Source organism: Xiphias gladius, chromosome 5 (genome assembly GCF_016859285.1).
Source record: "Xiphias gladius isolate SHS-SW01 ecotype Sanya breed wild chromosome 5, ASM1685928v1, whole genome shotgun sequence".
Lineage (NCBI taxonomy): Eukaryota > Metazoa > Chordata > Actinopteri > Istiophoriformes > Xiphiidae > Xiphias > Xiphias gladius.
The window spans coordinates 9,935,876-9,956,604 of NC_053404.1; the positions used below are offsets into that span (position 1 = coordinate 9,935,876).

Here is a 20,729-nt window from a genome sequence, read left to right on the forward strand (position 1 = left end):
CCTGGGACCCACATCCAAAGTATCATAATGAAAACATACTTAATGTAAATAAATGTAACTGTGGTCTACATTCAACACAATATTTTTTAGTCTTTGGGGTTATTGGCTCTAAGTAGCAACTGGAGGACATGAAAGAAGTTTTCACCTCAGCCTGGTTGAAGTTAGGATAGGGGCTTGAATGATATAATTGTCCTGTGCTCTGAAAGAGAAAAAAAGGCAAACATTGCCTCTGGGTTCACAATTCACTCATCTGTTTAACAAGTTTGTTTTTGCATACTTGGCTATTTTTGTTTTCTAGGATGCTCTCATCCCACATGTTCTGGTTATTTTCTGTAACGCAGATATGTTTTTTTTTTTCCAAAAAAATGGAATATCAGGTACTGGGGCAATTTTACCTGAGCAACCAATAAGACCAATTAACTTGTCATCAACCTGAGGGATAAAACCTGCCTACCTGCTCTAAGGAAAGAAAAAAAGGCCACTTCCATCCTCTACATTTCTCCTCATTTCCTTGTCCCCCCCTCCTCTAAACTTTTCTCTCCATTCTTTTGCCTCCTTCTACAAACCAAAATCTTTGCTCATGTAGGCGTAATTTTGATTTTGATTTGCTAAAAGGGATTTTTGTGGAGTAAGTAATTTGTCGAATGAGATTCCTGTGCTAAATGGAGTTGTGCTAGCTTTCCGTGTCTGGGCCGCACCTTGCAATAATGATAAGGTGTCTTTTGGTAATGAAGGCCTTTGCTCTCAAGGGAGACACAGGGAAGAGGACAGGCAGACAGAAAAGGGTGTGGGGGCACTGGGGAGAGCTACAGCATCTAATAATATTACACCCCCAGGCAACAAACAAGGGCTGCATGAAAAGTCTTTGTGAGGTTAAAGAAGTAAAGAAGACAAAAAACACTCGGTCATGCAACAGAATGCACCCCCCCGCACATACACACACACACACATCCCCCGGTCCTCCCCCTCCCCATCATTTTTCAATTTTCTCCCTCTGTCCTTTTCTTTTGAGACTTTAAACTGAGAGCACCAGGCTCTCTTCTGTGATTCTGTGCATGTGAGTACATGTGTTTGTGCATACAGGCATCAGCACTCTTTGATGGCAGCCAAAGCTCCTCTTGCATTGAGAGGAAGGAGATAATTCCCCTCCTCCTTCATCCACTTAGTTTTTTTTCCTCCCATTTCTGCATGGCAACAAATAAACAGGTCTAATTAGACCAGAGTAGACCTATTCATGGCACTGACAGTGGGAGATGGATGCAGGGGCTTTCACAGCGCCCTTCGCATTTGTCTTTGGCTAACGCTTGGTGACATTTTGATAGAAGATTTGGTGTTAGACTGAGGGGCCACATGCCGAGAGAGGGATGACCTTCTAGGAGGGACATAAAGCCATAGTCTCATGCTGTCCTCTGACTTTGTTGTTTGACTTTGCTAGGCTTCATGGGTCACCTTAAATATTCAGTCTGGATTTAATTTCACCAGACATTACCTGTGGTCACGTAAGTCCCCGAACAGTTTGACACATAGAGGGAAAATAACCATTATAGAACTCAGATGGCCACATCCCAAAGCACAGAACTGCCTGATTCCAGTGTTTACAGATGTTATAAATATTCACAGAAGTATGAACAGCACTGTCTGCCCTTGCACTAAAATGTCGGACAGTTAGTGATGAAGAATTTGAACCCAACAGAGTCCCATGTAAACAAAGACGGCAGTGTGGCGACATTGCAATTACAGGTTTGGCATTTAACAGGCTGTGGCTCTGGTAAATGTGTGATAGTCTTGACAGGAGGATAAGAGCAGGAGGAGACTCTGACATCACCAGGAGCTCAGTACCTCAGGTCTGCAGTGTGGACACATTTTTCTAACACTTTATCTATTATCAGTACATTTATTACAACTGAACTAGCTTAAAAATTGACATGGGCCCCTAAGAAGTGCAGTTTTGGCCTATGTGGTAGTTTTCATGCAACACATTTGTATTTGTAGTCTAGTCTCTGGTGACGTCCTCTTTCTGACTTCTGTAGGATACGAGATCCAACTTCTATCTAAATTGGAAGTACTTTAAGAAAACCCGAGTCAGAAAGAGCAGAAAAGTTAGAAAAAATGAAAAAGTGGAAAAATCTCCTGTTTTAGAATGCCTCGCTGTCCCTCAGGGCGCTACTGAAAAGCAGATGGAGGGATATGGGAGCGAGAGTAGAGGGGAGGGGGGAGAAAAACAACAGTCTCTTAGCCCCTTTCTCCCATCAGAACTAGCAGTGTCCAAAGCAGGCATTCCTGGTCTATTATTTGCCTCTCACTAGATCTGATCTGCCACTTTAATTATCTTAGTGTGTGTGTGTTAAAGAGAGCAAGAGCGAGAGAGAGCCCTTGTCCGTGTGAATGTGTGTGAAAGCAAGGAGACGTGCTTTATTAAAGAACAGAAGTGGGAGTGGCTCTGGCCATCTTTTTTGTTCTTCTGTTATAAGATGGGAACTGCTTCTGCAGTGTGGAAAAACCTGGGCTTCATTGTTAGTTTCTCTCTCTCCCTTTATGTATCTGTCTATCTATCATTCTCTCTCAAATGAAAGTAGTCTGGTTGGGGGAGAGAGAGAGGGAGGTTTCTTAGCTAGCAGTAACATGATCTGCCTTAAAAGAAGCAGTAGTGGGCACTACTGTTGTGAAAGGTGTGAAGCCTGAGGAATGGAGCAAAACAAAAAGAAGCAAGTCAGATAACCTTTCCACCTATTTATTTTGAGACAAAATGTCAGGTAATCAGCTTTTATAGAGCTGATTACAGTTACTATATAGATCTGTACAAGTCTAAAGATTTCAGTATCTAAAATTTTACTTTGAGCTCAGAAAGGTAAAAAAAAATGTTGGAAAATGTTGGAAAATGTTGAATTCACTTGATAGTTAGACTAGATATCTCATTACTTCTCTGTCCAACTATGCTAAATTAATGTATGCTGAATGGATCAGGATGACTTCAAATGTTTACAACAGGCTGCATTGCAAATGTATAGAGGTTAGAAAAAAAAACATCCAGCATTAGGCATTAGTCACGTAGTGTTACTTTGCAGTGATCTGTTGGTGGTGAAATCACTGGGTTCAGTTACAGCCAGAGATAACAAAATAATGGACAGTTACGTTATTGTAGGCCGGCAGCACACGTAAACAGCTGCTGACCTGTTAGCATTAGGTGTGATATGTCAGTGCCAAGTGCTTAACACATTGGCTTATCCATAAGACATAATTCCATAGTTAAAGTTTTAGGAGATGAATAATTCATAAACCGCAGTGTTTTATGTCTGAGCTACAATTCAAAGGGGTTGCTCCCAAATGAAATAAGCAGTCAAGTGACACCACTGACAAGTAGTAAATCCTGTTGTATATGTCTCATTAGCTCTCAAACCCACTGCTTCTGCACAGTTTTACCCTCAGTCACATTCAACACAAGCTATGGTAAGAGGGACACTTGTGGGGAAAATGAAAAATGTATATGTTTGACTGCAGGAGCAAACCCAGTATGTTATTTTGGTGCTAAGTGAGCATAATGGATGATTAATGCTAAAAAGCTGAGTGAGCTGTAGTTTGAGTGGATGTACAGAAGCCTTTATTTTATATAAATTTTTTCACACTGCCAAATTAATTTTGTTTTCTTCTTCTGCTATACCGGCAGTGAAGCTATATCTAAAATTAAGACCTACATTTGTGGAGTAACAGCATATTGTGCATTAATAGCATGTGTTCTTGTTGCATGTCACATATTTAGCCTGTTTTAACGCCTTGCTTGTTTAGTATGCAGAGCTAATTGCTGCTAATTTCTTTGCAATTTCAAGTGTGAGTTAACCTGTAGACAGATGTGTTTGTATATATAGTGTATAGGTGTCTGTGTGTGTGGAAGCCATACTTGTTATCTTTAGGATCTGTGATTTGTGCTAAAAGTCACTTGGGTTAAAAAAATTCAGATAAATTTTAATGTTTGTCTTGAACCTTCTTACAGTAACAGTGGGGTGGAGTTTACGGCATTACGATAGTACAGATAGGCATTGGTAATGGTCACAAAACTGTAAAGTGTATACTACACAGATTTTCAACAAAAATACGTTTTTGGTAGAAATTTTTGCACTCCATGTGTTAAACACGACTCATTTAGAAGTTAAAATACTTTTAAAATTTGAAAAATTTAAAATGTTTTTACTAGAACTATGCCTTACCACTTGACTGCCTGACTGTACAAAGTTATGCTTAGAAGACAATTTTGTCATGTACATGTCACAAATCCACCTTCTACCTTTTCATACATCCATGCTGAACAGATAAGCATTAAAATCAATTTTCTGCTCCTTGTGAATTTTTCTTTAATCTCATGAATAGAGAGACAGAAAGGGAGTGAGACACAAAGAGAAAAAAAAAAACATAATTTCTCTCTTTTAGTCTATCACTAGTCCCCATTGAATCATCCCTAGGATATGTCAGATTAGACCTGATTATGGCTCGTGCACACACATGCACACACTAACATACTCACACACGTTTGATTTCATTCCTCACGCTTTTACTGTCCCTCCCACTGGCATTGTTTAGCTCTGGATTGTTGCGGATTAATCCTCTAATTGCTTTGTAGCTTTGTTGTGATGGAGAGGGAGTGTAGAAAAAGAGAGAGAGAATTAAGCAGCAGGTGGATTAGGTTAAAGGTTAACATGGCTCTTTAAAGCTTTCTTTTAATGCCATTTCATTTACACGCAAGCATCTGAAAGGCACTGGTACTGTATCAAGTTAAAAGATACTGATATGCACGACTAGTTCTCATTTGTTGCATTTAGCTGAGTAAGAAAACATTTTCTTCTAAGTAGCAATGAAGGTTCAGTTCTCAGGCTTTTAGTCTATTTTTCTTTATCTCCCCTTATGGCTTTGTCTAAGTTGTTGTTGTTCTCTTAAGGGGATGGGAAATTATGCCTGTGATTAAAAAATTAAATGATTGTGGGGTGCTGTGTGTGTGTTTGTGGGCTTTTATTCTGCATTGTGTGTGTATGTTTGTGTGTGCCTTTACATTTGTGCCTTGTTGTGAAAAGCCAAGAGATTGAAGTAGTGAGGGGTTGAAAGATGGGCAGCCTCCCAGGACTGATAACATCTCACTGGTATTCCAAACATCATTCTTCATGGAAGCTTGTAGTCTCTCTCTTTCTCTGTCTCTGTCTCTTTCTTTCCTGTGTTTCTCCTGCCTGAAAAACACATGACTGTTATGGATGTAAATATTCTTTCTTTCTTATTTCCTGATGTATTTCTGTGTGATCCTCTGTTAGAAAATTAGGCAATGGGCAGTGTTCTGCTTTTCCACATGTTTAAGTACAGTCGCATACTTAGCAGAATGTATAATGTCTTACTTTCTTTGTCGCCACAGAGTCTAAGTCATACCTTTGGGTCATTAATAGGTCCATAGGTGTTGCCTAATTAGCAACATCTGACGGGTAAAAACATGCCAAGACCAATATAGTCAATGATTGAAGACTCTTCTAACTCCAATCCACTTTTTCTCTTAAAGGAAGGCAATAACCTTTCTGTATATAAATTGTTCCATAAACTTGATTGACTAATGTCAATGTGTGTTAGATATATTGTTCACATCTTTACTTTTGAGGGTATGCAAAGCTGCCTTGTACTAGCCTGAAATCATAATCTATTAACACAGCATTAACACACACAGGACACAACGGAGGCAAACTGCTTCCAACTTCCAGTGTTGCACAGTGGGTTCAATAGGAAACAAAACCTTTGTTTAAGGATATGTTTTTTTCTGTGGTTGTGGCAGGTGATCTCCATTAGTCATTTATAGGACACAGATGCAAGTGGGAACAGTTGATATTGTATTTTTCCACTTTTCAAAAGTTGTCATTGTGTTAGCTTCTTCACACTGTTTTTATTTCTCAGTGGTAAGCAATACAGAGGTAGATAGCTGTCATATTTTATTGTATGTAAGCTAGAATTTGTGTGTAAAAATCCCAATTTGGGTTGGATTACTGCTGCAGGAGGAGGTATCTCCCAAAATATTTGCCACAATCATTGCAGTTAGCATCAAAGAGATTGTCAAATTACTGGAGGTGATTTGTGAAGGATATATTCTGCAGGAAAATCATGTAACCCTGATAAACATTTGCTTGATAGGACAATGATTCATACTTGAAGGAATCACAAACATATGTTCTCTGGACTGGTTAAAATAACTAATCAGAGCTTCCAATATTAAAATCACCAGCCTCTTCTATACAAATCAATCTTACCGCGTAAGTAAAGTAATTGGTTGTTCAGAAGTAACTTACGATATCTGTTGTTAAACAACATTTCCTAATTCTCTGTTGTGCATTCTTTATTTCTGTTTTTCCCAACTTAGGTCCCTGTTAGGCTGGATGAGATGAGATCCCTATGTAGTGGTCGTTATGGCAACTTGTGACTCTCCCCCTATGGTGTCGTCATGGCAGCAGGAACATGGTGGCCAGAGGCCGGATGCTGCTGAGGACAACTCCATCGTCGCCATGGAGACAAGTGTTGCCAACAGCAACAACACCAATAACAACAACCAATCGTCACCTGCCGCCATTGGAGAACCGGAGAATGGCCTTGGACATCCTGCTGTGAGCCCGCTGAGGTCCACTGCTACCCCCACCCCTGTCAGTGCAACCACCAACCCTCTAACTGAACATAGTTGGAGAGAAAGCTTTACTACTGGTAACAAAGGGAGTGTTACTGGGACTTTACCAGGAGTAGGAGGAGGAGCAGTTTTGGGTTCAGACTGCTCTGCTCCAGCCACATCTCCTGTGGCACCGGCAAAGGAGATCCCCTGCAATGAATGTTCTAGTTCCTTCTCTAGTTTACAAAAATACATGGAGCACCACTGCCCCAATGCCCGCCTGCTTACCACCGGAGGTAATGAGGTGGGTGAGGGAGTTGAAGGGATGGTAGGGGAGGAGAGTGAAGATGAAGTAGAGCGTGAGGTGGTTGCTGAAGATGTGGGGGAAATGAACAGTGAGGTGGAGATGGAAGAGGATAGTGATGTGGAGAACCTGTGTGGTGAGATCATCTACCAGCCCGATGGCTCTGCCTTCATCCTGGAGGACTCCAAAGAGCAGCGCGGAACCCAAGGGGGGCTCTCTGGGGCTCTCCAATTCAGGGGCCTGCTGTCCCCCCAGACCTTCCCCAGTGTCCAGACCAGCAGTGGCCAGAGTGGCATGAGTCCAGGTGGGGAGCGGTTGGAGCAGCCTGCTGCACCCATGTCCTTTTACCCCCAGATCATCAACACCTTCCACATCGCTTCATCCCTGGGGAGTAAAACCCTAGCAGCTGACCACCCCTCCTTCCCAAATACCTCAGCTGGAGGGCTGGCGGGTGCTGGTCCCGTGTTGCACAGTTTCCGTGTCTATGACCTCCGCTACAAGAATGACAAAGACTATCTGACAGCGGATGGTGCAGCCAAAAACTCCAGTGTGTCCAAAGATGTCCCTAACAATGTGGACTTGTCCAAGTTTGAGGGCTGCGTGGCCGATGGGCGGCGGAAACCTGTGCTGATGTGTTTCCTGTGCAAGTTGTCTTTCGGCTACAGCCGTTCCTTTGTGACACATGCTGTCCATGACCACCGTATGACCCTGAATGAGCAGGAGCAGAAGCTGCTGAGCAACAAGCATGTCTCTGCCATCATCCAGGGCATAGGCAAGGACAAAGAACCTCTTATAAGCTTTCTGGAACCAAAAAAAAAACCCAACTCTGTGCTACCCCACTTTCCCACACCTGCCAACTTCCTAGGGCCAGATACGGGGCTTCGTGGATTGTGGAATGCTTTCCACAGTAGTGGGGAGAATGCAGATTCCCTTCAGGCAGGCTTTGCCTTCCTGAAGGGCAGTGCCAGCAGCTCCTCCAATGACCAAAGCCCCAGAACCCAAACCATGCCAAAGGCTGAGACCAACCCAAACCTCGGGGGAGGGGCTGGTGCCCAAAGAGACCCCAGCGGGAGTTCTGCTGTCCCTGCAACTGGTGGTAACCTGGAAGGTCGGAACTCTGATAGTGACTGCAAAGGCCACATTAGGGACACATGCAGTTTGCAACCCAATGGGCATGACCTGAGCCAGTACCCGCCCATCAAGCGGGAACCCAGTGCAGTGGGAGGAGAAAGTCCAGAGCAGGATGAGGATGCCTACTCCAATGGTGGTGGAGTAGAAATGGAGGCAGATGATGAGGAACAGGCCATGACCATGGCGATGACAGGCCAGCTGGCCGACAGCACCAGTAGCAAAGATTTCCCTCTCTTAAACCAAAGTATTTCCCCCCTTTCCAACAGTGTGCTAAAGTTTAACAGTGACAGCAAAGGCCCGGCATCTATTTCCTCTTCCTCCCTGCCTGTTTATGAGAAGGTGGAGATGGAAAAGAGTCGCCTGTCCACTGCCCTGCCAGCTGCCAGAGAGCGGGAGAGCAGCAATGACTCAACCAGTGAAGCCCTCGCAGGAAGGGATGGGTCATCGCCATCCTCCCACCCCCTTGACATGATGATGTTGCGCAGAGATGATGAGAGTCCTGGGCCTCTGCATCAACACACAGGAAATCCGAGTACACCTGGAACTCCAGGGACACCTGGTACGCCTGGTCCAAGTGAAGGGTCCCCAGGTAGTGGGGTGGAGTGCCCCAAGTGTGACACGGTCCTGGGGTCCTCGCGGTCTCTGGGAGGGCATATGACGATGATGCATTCACGCAACTCCTGCAAGACACTGAAGTGTCCCAAGTGTAACTGGCACTACAAGTACCAACAGACGCTGGACGCCCACATGAAGGAGAAACATCCAGAGTCTGGTGGATCATGTGTGTACTGCCGCACAGGACAGCCTCACCCTCGTTTAGCTAGAGGCGAAAGCTATACCTGTGGATACAAGCCTTTCCGCTGTGAGGTCTGTCCATCTAATATCTCATCTCTATGGATTTCTATTTTTCCTGTATTTTTATCATTCTGATATTTCCAAATTAGAATAATGCCCTTGTTTTTTGGGTTGGGTTTTATTAGCCATCTTTTATCTTTGATTTAATCAAAACTGATTACTGGGTTTGGTGGTCATGCTAACAGAAAATACGTATCATAATCTCGCAATGCAATTTGCTTTTGAAGCCAATTTTGAGTCACAGGCATATGACCAGGTTAATGTAATTATCTCACAAGACAGAAAGTCAGATTTTTAATATTAAATCATCTATCAGATATCAGCTAGTTTTTGTTAAAAATCATATATTTATCATGCATCACTCGGTTAATTCTTTCGCTCTAGGTATGCAACTACTCAACCACCACCAAAGGCAACCTTAGCATCCACATGCAGTCGGACAAGCATCTGAACAACGTACAAACACTCCAGAATGGTGGCAGTGAGGCACAATACAACCACAACCATGCCAACCCTGTGCCCACTGCCAGCCTTGGTGGAGGCTGTGGTGCACCCTCGCCATCCAAACCCAAACAGAAGCCCACTTGGCGCTGTGAGGTAATGAAACAAACAGAGCATCATTGTAGGGCTCTGGTAGCAACATACCAATTTGCTTGTAACACAATGAGCCAGTTATTTCCCTCTGCGTCACTGTGTCTATTATTTTTCTTGGCCACATCATCTGACCCCTAGTTGTTATAAAACAGAATTCTCATACATTCTAGTATTATCTCCAAGTAATGCAGAAACCATAAGAAATTCATCATCATTAATGCATTATTAAAATACATTTTGTGGATTAGGTATTAAGAATTTTTCATCGTTTTAGTTGCTGCTGTTATTGTCAATCCCCATTTTTAACATTATATAAATAAATAAATAATAAATTAACCATGATTTAATAAAAAATCTGTTTATGTTTTAATTAAAACATAATTATAATAATGAATTATAATGTAATTTTAAGTGCAATATAATGCTTTGATGATGATGTAGCAGGGTCAGATGTCTTTAAATATTAAATTTATCCCACCTTGCTCCCAATAGGTGTGTGACTATGAGACCAATGTGGCGCGGAACTTACGAATACATATGACCAGTGAGAAACACATGCACAACATGATGCTGCTGCAGCAGAACATGAAGCAGATCCAACACAGCCTCCATCTGGGCCTGGCCCCAGCTGAGGCAGAGCTTTACCAGTACTACCTGGCTCAAAACATGGGCCTGGCAGGTGTAAAACTGGAGAACCCAGCCAGCAGCAGCGGCCCAGACGCCCAGATGATGATTAACCCATTCCAGCTAGATCCTGCAACTGCAGCTGCTCTCGGATCTAGTCTAGGTAAGCGATCTTAGAACTGAAATTAAACACAGGGATACATAGATCTGATAAGTTTCAGGCATTTGTCAATTAAAATGCAAAAAAAAGGCAAAATTATTCCGCCGATGGTATGACAAAGTATAGAGTATTGTCCTTTTAAATATTTTTGCCCTCAAGCTTTTTATTTGTTTCTGTTCTGCTCATCTTTTACGTAGTCAGTTTTATCTTTTTTATCACACATATCCGGGTATTGTACCTTCCCTTTTTCTGCTCCCATCCTTTTCACCTGGCCCCTTTGCCGCACCCTCTTCTCTTTCTCTTTCCCTCTTATCTCTGCTCTCATATTGTCCCTTTGTCATTGTCTCCTTTCTTTGACCCCTCTCACTGATTAAAAAATGATTATAAAACGCCACATGAGAATTATTCTTAATCTTTCATTTATAATTTTCTTAAATCAGTTTAATCCCCCCATACACACACCACCCCACCTTTGCTCACCCTGGGGAGAACACACACATTTACACATACACGCACATAAACACACTCTCACACAGCACGAAGCGGATTCCCGTAGGAGTGAGAGATTTAACAATGGCCCTGCAGTGTTACACACCCACTCCCTCTAGTGTGGAGGTCACAGCCCAGCCAGCAGATGTACTCTCAGTGAATAGCACACTGCTCCCCACAGTGAGTAAAGCTGTACATAGGTTTAAATGGTTTGAGCAGGATATTTATATATTCAAATACTCACATATACACAAACAAAATGCATGGATAGAGGACAGATGCTTAAAAGCATACACGCAGATATACAGTGTTAGATGTACACATCCAATTTTCTGCTTATATTTTGCATCCACATTCAGCAACACACAAAAACATGTTTAGTTGTCCTGTAATTGGGGGAATTATACTTACTAACAGCCAAAAAAAACAATTCAAATGTAACAGAATCCTCTGTGCTCCAAACACTGAAATATTATCTGAAAAAGACACAATGAGCTTTGGTAACATGCATAGAGAGACAATGGAGGGATCAAACAAAAGAGTTAATTACATTTGTATGAATAACAGATCTGTTTTTGTCCTGAGGTCAGTGGGCAAAAGAAAAGGAAAATGTGTGTAATGCCTTGATCAGCTTCTCAAATCTGTGTGTCGATGTGAGAAAGCCTAGAGCCCTAAAACTGTCGTCCCACCATTGCTGAAAGCAGTAATTAAAGCTACCTGATGAGCGAGTTAGCAAGTTGAAAAGGATGATTGTAATTGATCCTGATTCAATCCTATTAGGGTTTTTTTATAGACAGGACTTTGTGAGGAGTCCTAGTCCTCTGTGACGCTTTATTTTATCAAATCCTTTTGTGTGAGAGAGGCTTGCATAGAGGACTCACTTTTCTTTCAACACTTAATTTTATTTAATAAAAAGAGCCTTTTCTCTTTCTGTCTATCCTTTATCCGCCCCTATGCATGCAAGCCTTTCATTTTCACCAGAGCTTTGTCTTTCTGTCATACTTCTTTGTTTTTATTTACCATTCTTCCTGCTGTGCATACTGCCTTCCTTCTGACATGTTATCCATCTGTGCTTCAATGTAGGTAATTCTTCTTGAGGCCCTACAATTTAAACTCCTTTCAGCCTCTTTCTCTTTCATTGTCTAACCTGTTTTTTTCACTTATTTTGTCCATAGTGAATAGTGACCTATCAGCTGAGTTGCGTCTTGCCAGTGGTCAACTGATGGCAGACGACCTATCCCTGGTGTCCTCGGGTGGAATGGTGGGCATGTCCTCATCAGAACTCTCCATGTCCTCCTTGTCGCCATCCATCAACGACCCCTCACTGCGCCTCTACCAGTGCGCTGTGTGCAACTGCTACTCCACGGACAGCCTTGAGGCTCTGAATGCCCATGTCAATGCCGAGCGCTCTTTGCCCGAAGAAGAGTGGCGTTGCGTGGTGGGTGATGTCTACCAGTGCAAGCTCTGCAGCTACAACACGCAGCTTAAGGCCAACTTTCAGCTGCACTGCAAGACAGACAAGCATATGCAGAAACACCAGCTAGTGGCCCACATCAAGGAGGGTGGCAAGGCCAACCAGTGGAGATTAAAGTGTGTGGCCATTGGCAACCCCGTGCACCTCAAGTGCAATGCCTGTGACTACTACAGCAACAGCGTGGATAAACTGAGGCTACATGCCACCAACCAGAGGCATGAAGCTGCCGTCCGCCTCTACAAGGTAAAAACGACATTTAACCGTTATGTGAGTGTCTTGCAGAAACATCACTTCTGTAATCTCAGTTTCTTGCTGAAAAAAAATCTCAGCAGTACAACAGTGAATACATGAGAGGAAGAAAATTCTTATCTAAAGATATTTTATTAAGAAAAAAATATTTGAAGAGTCATTGTTCTTGCAAGACATTAACCTTATTTAGTATAAGTTACAGCACAATACAATATCAATCGATAAATTTATCAATATCAATAAATTCTTACTGGTAAACATCTGAGGGGAACACCATTCATATTAAGTTCATATTTGGGAAAAGAATACATGTTTCTGTTTATAAAGAATTTAACCCATCCACTTAACTGCATTGTCACATGGATAAAAAGCTCCCATTAGAATGGAATGACAAAGATGGAAAAGGTCACCGTTAGAGTACCCAGGATGATTTTTATTAGATATGGGTATGTTATCTGCTTGTGACCAGCTGGCACTACTGTTACCTTTAGTTATACACAATACACGTACTGTCAGCAAGTTCCAATTTTTTTTATGAGTTTTGATTATCTTCAGCTGTGTTTTCAGCTTTTCAGTTTTTCAAGCTGTAAATAATTCTGGAATAATTCAAGAATTTGTTTTTAAGATAAGGGTGTAGATGCATATTAAGAACTTAGTTTCGTATATAACAATGACAATGAAAGTTGATCTTACCACACTCTATACATGTTACCTTTGATATTTGATCCCTATATGATGCATGGATACACACATTAAGAGCTTAAAAATATATATTATTATTTAATTTTTGTATTTTTTAATTATTGTAAAAAATGCTTTAGATTTTTTAATGAAATTATATGTATTTTATGCACTACATTTCATAACTGATGTTTCCAGAAACTCACACTGTTTGTTTACATTATCATTTATGTACACATACACACAGCTCTTCTGCAGACAAACACTCCTTGTTCTTTAGGTGAACCATTTTCTGCATGATTATCTGGTTATGACTTGTCATAGGGTTACCACAGTAGTTGCCCATCAGAGCAGCAAACTAACGTATGAGTTGCTTACCTAACTAATGAAACTCTTCACACCTTGACAAATAAACAGTTTCTGCAAAGAAATTCCAGCACAGCCAATGTTTGGCATCTTTCTTTCCTCCAATTATATTAAAGGGGATTTAGTTTGTCAGACATCATTCAGGATCAAGTGCATTACATTAATGAGGATTTCTTTACTACTGTAAGCAACATTTGGCAGCGGTAGGTGTTTGTGTGTGTGTGTATGCCTTAGATGTAGAAATGGAGGTAAGAGGAAACAAAAAATAAGTTCTATATATGTTTATTTCAGTAGAATATACATCTACATTTTTTTTCTTTATTGATTTACCCAATTCTATAATATAATAAGAATACCTCATCAAAATTATTTTGTTCTTTTTCTCAAAGTGAGAATTTTTATTATTAAATAACAAATTTCAGCTCTACTTGACAAAATATTGATATAAGCTGAGACAGAATGATTGAAAGATTGAAAAGATTGAAAGATTTTGATTAAAATTTGTAACTGCAACATTACATTTATAAAAAGTGGATTAAGCACATTGGCATTCTTAGGGTTATTTAAAATAGTCGTAGTTGACTTAAACAGGATGTACATATTGACAGAGGACTAACCAAAACTCTGGCAAAGGCTGAATTTAGCACGGGATGATTTGGAGATGTCTATCCTCAGGGACTGTTCCCTAATTGCACTGAAATATTGTAAATTTCTGAATTCTTAACAAAAGTACAGCCTCTACATTGGCCTACATTAGATGAGGTCCCAAACTATAGGACTAGCTTGTTTACACTAGACTAATCAGGGCCTCTTTACTATCAGAGGAAGACTTAAGCATAGGCGTGTGTGTCTTTGTGTACTAATAGCCAGATAGGTTACCAAGGCTACACTGAACATTTGCAGCCATTTAATCATGCAAAGAACGCTATTTATATCAATTGTGATTAAATATACAAACCCAAGAAGCACATTCAGCAATACATAAATGAAAGAAAGCTGTTTGTCTGAACATATTCCTAATTTAGTTCTTAATTCGCTTTAAAAGAAAGTTCAGAAAGGGAGTGTCCTCCACAAACACCAGTTTAGCAAAGGTAAGTGAGATTCATCCCTATGCCCCCTCTGTGCACCCATACACCCCTATACGTCATCTCCTCACCCATCTACCCCACAGGCCTCAACAAATCTGTTCCACAGATGACGCTTTTAATGCCTCTGGCAGAAATCCCACTATTTTACCCTTGGACATGTGGTAGTAAAGCAGAGAGAGGGGGAGTGAAAGCATAGAGCAGCATAGCAAGAGCAGATGAAAAAAAAAAAAAAAACATTTCTTTATTTGACCAGAAAAACACCTCTTCTTTTATGTATTGGCAGAGGTGAAAAGCACATGGGGATGGAGGTAGCTTGGCAGGGCGCATAAAAGATCCAAGTGTTGACGACTTTACCATCTGGTTTTTTGGAAACACAGAATATCTTTACGGCACGGGAAACCATTTGAAGATACAAACAAAAAGCATATTCAGGAGATTTTATGGGTGCTTTGTAGCAGCAGTGGAGTACTTCTAAGGGGAATTGAGAGTCTGAAAGTGCTTTTTTCCAGACTTTGAAAGGGCAAGAGGAAAATGACATTAGCAGCACATGCACATGGTGTCCAAGACACAGCAGGTGGCGCAGGAAGTCGTAGGCCTTATATGGAAAAAGCGGAAATCTTCGCTGCTTATTGGAGAGGAAATGTAGGATTGGTCTCTTTTAGTTTTTAATAAGAATACTCCCAGACAGGGTGTTTTTCCACATTGTATCTCAGGATACAGAGTTTAGCTGCAAATTAAATGTGTGAATTGAACCTCACTTTAGTATTATTACAGCTGTCAAGTGCAAATCTTTATCCCCTAGAAACATTGTAAATGACAAAATTGAATATATTTTAACATAGCATCTGTATGCTAGCAGTAAACTCTGCATCAAACGGTATTGTAGCATGGTGTGTCCATAGCTGGCTTGGCTTGTGTTTAGCTTAGTATTGCATATGATGATATATGGCTTTGTTTAAATTTTTAATAACAAACACTGGCCTTAATACACATGGAGACAGGGGTAAATCTGTCAGTGCCATTCACAAGGGCTGCAGGGCTAAGTGAGGGGCTTAGTTTGTAGTGAGCATGTGTGTTTATGTGTGTGTGTGTGTGTGTGTGTGTCCACAGAGCTTTGAGGTTGAGATTTTGGCTCTGCTTGCCCCTGGGTCATTAGGAGTTGAGAATGTTCATGGTCAATGTGGCATGGTCAAGGACCACACACACACATGTATACACACTCTGTGTCTCATAGGCCATGGCACCTGTTTCTCAGATGGCTGTCTGAATAAATCTTAAACTGTTCTCAGCTATAACCACCCCATCCCTATTTGTCTGTTCAGCTTTCCATCATAGTTCAAGCAGAAATGGATGTCCAGAGTCCACAGGACATTTCCATATCTGTTTTTCTTTTCATTATTTTTCCCCTTCCTTCCCTTCCCTTGCACTCTCCTTTCAAGAATCAGAATCTTAGGCTCATAAAATGCTCAACTTTTCATGTTAGAGATGGAGGGAGCGAGAGAGATGAGAGGACAGTTAGATGGAAAGCTTTGTTTGTGGGACATACACAGAGAATAAGAACAGAGATAGAGAGTGTTTTGTTGCCTCTGTCTCTTTCTGAAGCTGTCTCACACTCTTTCACTCCACCTGTCCTGCCCACTCTCTTTGTTTTGTCTCTGACTCTCTTTCTCTTATTCTCTCTCTCTCTCTTTCTGTCTCTCCCCTGGGTAGCCACAGATAGGCCATCTCATTACCCATGATCCTCTTGGTAACACCATAGCCGAGAATCGAAGGGTGGGGGGAAGTAAACAAGGGGAGGGATGGGTGGAGGGATGGATGGAAGGAAAAGAAGAAGAGGAAAGGAGACTGGATTTGTAGATGTAGCAAAAGAAGTCCTCCCCTTTTCTCATTTTCATCATCTCCTTTGTATTTTTTTTTCTTTTTTTCCATCAACCAAGGGACATTTTTTTCCTTTCAGTCTTCCAACTCTGCACCCTTCCCTCACATTTTATTCTCCTCCATATCCCTCAGATGAGGATGGCAATGCTTATGCATCTGTGATATTAAGTCTACCGCTGTGCCTTGGCTATTAGCAAGGGTCACCCTGCCCACTCTCATTTGAAAATCAAATGGCCCTATATATATGCAGCCCAAATTATTGGACTGTCATTTGGACTTGTGTGATGGGAAAATGTCAGGAGATTGACTCCCATAGATTTGCATAAAAAGTCATCGTGGTAGTCCCCGGAATAGAAAAAGAGACTAGATGTACTTGAAGTGCATGGCACCATTTATGACACACAGACACAGACACAGACACAGACATGCTCACATAAATACATATGTACATACAGAGGTATGGCATTAAATACATTCAGAGAGGCACACTTACACATACAGTAACTGCATACAAACTCACACACAATTGTAGCCTTGGTTATCAAGTTAGCATTTTCCACTTGAGTCCATATCCGCTTGTTCCAGACGCAGGCTCTTCATCACTGCGTCCTTGTCTCTCACTCGCAGACAGACTTAAAGAGTTGCTATTCACTTCAAAAAGGAATTCAGAGACACTTCATACTAGATGCTACTTGACTGTAAGATAGAGATTTTCATGTTCTGTCATGGAGACATATGATGCAGCCTGCTGCCGAGAGTTCACTTCAGTGTTTTTGCCAGAAAAGGTTGTCTCTCTGACTGTCAGTCTCTCTCTTCATTTTTCACCTCTACAAGTTGTTCTTTTGCTCAGTTCCCCCCCTCTCTCATTCACTCTACAAGGCAAAGAGACGCCAGTTAGATTAGATTAGTTAGTTAGTAAGATTATTCAAATCGTCTCCTCTTTTACCTGCATGGAGATTACAATGGAAATCTTTCAGAGTTCTGGGGCTGCTGAAGTGGGGGACAGAGGGTGGCAGCTAATTAAAGCATAAAAGCAAGTGTGTGCATTTGTGGGTATTTGTGTGTTGCTGTTGCTTTGTGTGTTTGACAGAGAGGTCGAAAATGGACGGACTTCCCCACCCTCCCCTTTCTTCCTAATAATCCTCATAGATATTAATAAGAGTTTTGCCCATTCTTTCCTCAACACCTTAACCAGATGGTAAGCACAGCATTAATGTGTGTGTGTGCTACGCACATTGCCCAGCTTTGGACCAACTCCTGACTGACACTCAGATGTAATGTTTAATTACCCTAGCCAGCTTCCCTCTCTTCACCTCTCTACTTCTTGACTCTCTGGTGAATTAGTTAACGGGGAACAGATTGTGATGGTAGATGCCTTTTTTCCCTTTAGCAAGGTGTATTTTTCTGTGTGTAAGACAAAGAAACAGACAGTGCTGTTTTTCTCATATTAATAGCCAGAGGTGATGCTCTTCATAATCATTCCCACCCCTTTCTTGGCTGTAGTTTATTTGGGCCGGGCCAGGGCCAAGCCATTTGTCCATGTGCAGGGGTCTGTGAAGCAGATTGGGGCTGACAGGTATTGGGAGGATAGCAGAAAGGAGTGGTTATGGAGTGTGTGGAGGGGGTGTCAGTGTCTTCCAGACCACCACAAAGAAGGGAACATCCCTGGGACGTGGGAACAAAGGAAAAAGCAGGAGTTTGTTTGTTTTTTTGTCTTTTTTCCCCTTGGTTCATCTGTCCCACTTTTACTATATTCCAAGCACCCACCCAAATACATTCCCTCCTCCTCCTTCCATCTCAATGCCCCCCACTCACACACTTGTCTTCCTCCTCCACCCTTTTTTCAACATTCACCTTCTCCCTGTCCCTTATTTCCTCTTGGGTCTTGATCATCCTGTTGAGACAAAGAGTGTTTAAACAAACAACAAACAAAAGTAATAATCAAAGAAGGCGCATGATCTCAAATATGATCTCTCAGGGCACATTGCCTTCATTCTTGATGCCTTGATTTGATCAGAGCCGCCTCAAACAGATCACATGGCAGTTAGCTCAAATAAATATTTTTGTGTAAGTTCATTAGCTTTCACCTGACATTAAAATGCATGCCTAATTTGTATGAAAGTTGTCAAAAATCTTAGTCTCTTTATACTGTATGTGTCAGTTAGGGACAATGTTATGGATACAAGTAGGTGTTCTATTCTTGAAATAGTCTGAAATATTACATTAGTTTTAGAACGGTATTTAGATAGCACAATCTCCCTATGGCCTTTCATGAAGGCATCAGGATATTGATATGGACAAAGTTGAAGTGAAATACTCCTCAACGCCTTTTTCCAAATCAATAATCAATAGGTTGGGGGTAATGTGCCCCCCTTGGAACAGTCCCAAGTCCCTCCCTCGCGTTCTATCTCTTCCTCACTCTGTCTCTGTCATAATCAGCATGTGGCTCCGTATTCAGCATTTCAGCATTCCAGCTGTAATTGATTTTAACCATTAGGTGCTCAATGAATAGATAAGTAGAGGGAGATATTTGATTATACGGTGAAAGAAAGAGACAGGGATGAAAAAAGCGAGAGAAAGAGGGAGGAAAAAGGATTGAGGGATGTTGTTGGAGAGCTGGGGAAAGAGGAACTGACCTGTCCTGCTGTCTATCCGTCTCTACCACTGGCCTTCCAACCTTGCGGCAGCACAATACTCCTGACCTCCTGTGAGTTCAAGCAGCTTAGTTTCTGTGAGGTAATCCCTAATGCTTTGAAATAGACCTGATAGAAAGCCAACTTACTTGTTCGGGATTAATGTGGGTTTAGTGGGGAGTGGGGGAGTCCTGGGTTTTCAGAACATTTAGCTAAATTAACCAACTGGAATTATCATATTCAACTCTGATTGTGGATTTAAACTTGTACAGGTGTGAGGAGTGGACTATCTTTAAAAGCATATTTCACTTTATGAGCAGATAGATGGGAGACTTGCATTTAACATCCTTGTATAATCTCTGCTGCCGTGCATTAATACGCTGCCCTTCTCTATTGTTTATGTTTAGACTTACTATGCTGGTGGCCAGAGCACGATTATTCCTTTCAGTGGCCCATCCCCTACAGAGGCCATTTTGAATCTTAGTGCAGCTGGGGTGGTATTGCTTTCCCACTGTCTGAAGATAAAAGTCTGATTTTTTTTTTTTTTTGTACTCCGTCCTTTCTCCTCTTTTTCTTTTTCTGGCAGGAGTGTAGGTTAGGACTAGGGATAGGGGGGTGGCGGGGGAACAAAGGCAAACATTTGAGTAATCTTCAAAGAGCTCATTGGTATGTTGAGTGGACGTTGGTATGTGGACTGTGGCTGAGGCTTTTTCAGAGGAAAACAATGTCCTTCCTTTAGACAGCCGGGGCCTGGGCAAACACTACCAGCCAGGCGACTGGCTGGTACTGGCTGGTAGCCACCTCTATCAGCTAAACACTCCTACCCCGACCCCACGGCTCATGCAGAAAATGGTGGGGTCCTCTGCGTTGCTGGAACAGCACAGAGCTCATCATTATAGGTTTATGGGTGCAGACAGAACATCCCAGGTTGTCAAATGTTAGTGACTAATTTATGTGACTTGTCAGAAATCGTTATCTGTGTGTGCTCTGTGATATACAGTCACTATTTAGCTGTTGTAGTTTTGATAAAGAGGGGTAAAGCAGATAAAAAGAGAGAGGTGCATACTAAATACTTGTGCCCCACCATAAAGAAAGTAGGGAGGGATTAAGTGTGCCATCTTGTAGGTCGACTGCAAGGCGTTTGATTTCCTGTGGCAATATGCAAAACAGTGCAGCTGAAGAAGCGCTTTCATTGTGCTCTCCCTGGCCAAGGCACGACTCCAACATGCGCTCACAAACACGCACGCACGCACGCACGAACACACACACACACACGCACACACACACATAACCAAACACTTTGAACACACAAAAAGCCACATTCTCACATTGATTCCTGGGAATAAGGCCTTAACCTCACCTTTTTTTCTATCAAGTTTGTTGAAATATTAACTTTTAGTCTTAGTAAGTGGATTCTGTAATGTTATACAGTATTATATAGTATTTGAAGAAGGGTATAGATGAAGCATGTCATGTATGCACTGATGTATCTATTAAAAAGCAGCATGGTAACACATTCATTTGATAAATAAAGCTCTTAAAAGAAAGAAGCAGTCTGCCATTTTGTGACAGTTTCAAAATGAACTCCCT

General features: G+C 41.7%; 1 protein-coding gene across 1 annotated transcript in view; it reads left to right on the plus strand.

Annotated features, from left to right (window-relative positions):
* Positions 1-20,729, plus strand: part of zfhx4 (zinc finger homeobox 4) — an 86,811-nt gene that overhangs the window by 14,343 nt on the left and 51,739 nt on the right. The window contains exons 2-5 of the mRNA XM_040126855.1: positions 6,377-8,915; positions 9,288-9,500; positions 9,990-10,284; positions 11,946-12,487. Of these exons, the coding sequence (XP_039982789.1) occupies positions 6,423-8,915; positions 9,288-9,500; positions 9,990-10,284; positions 11,946-12,487 (3,543 nt within the window). The 5' untranslated portion in view covers positions 6,377-6,422. The remainder of the gene's footprint in view (positions 1-6,376; positions 8,916-9,287; positions 9,501-9,989; positions 10,285-11,945; positions 12,488-20,729) is intronic.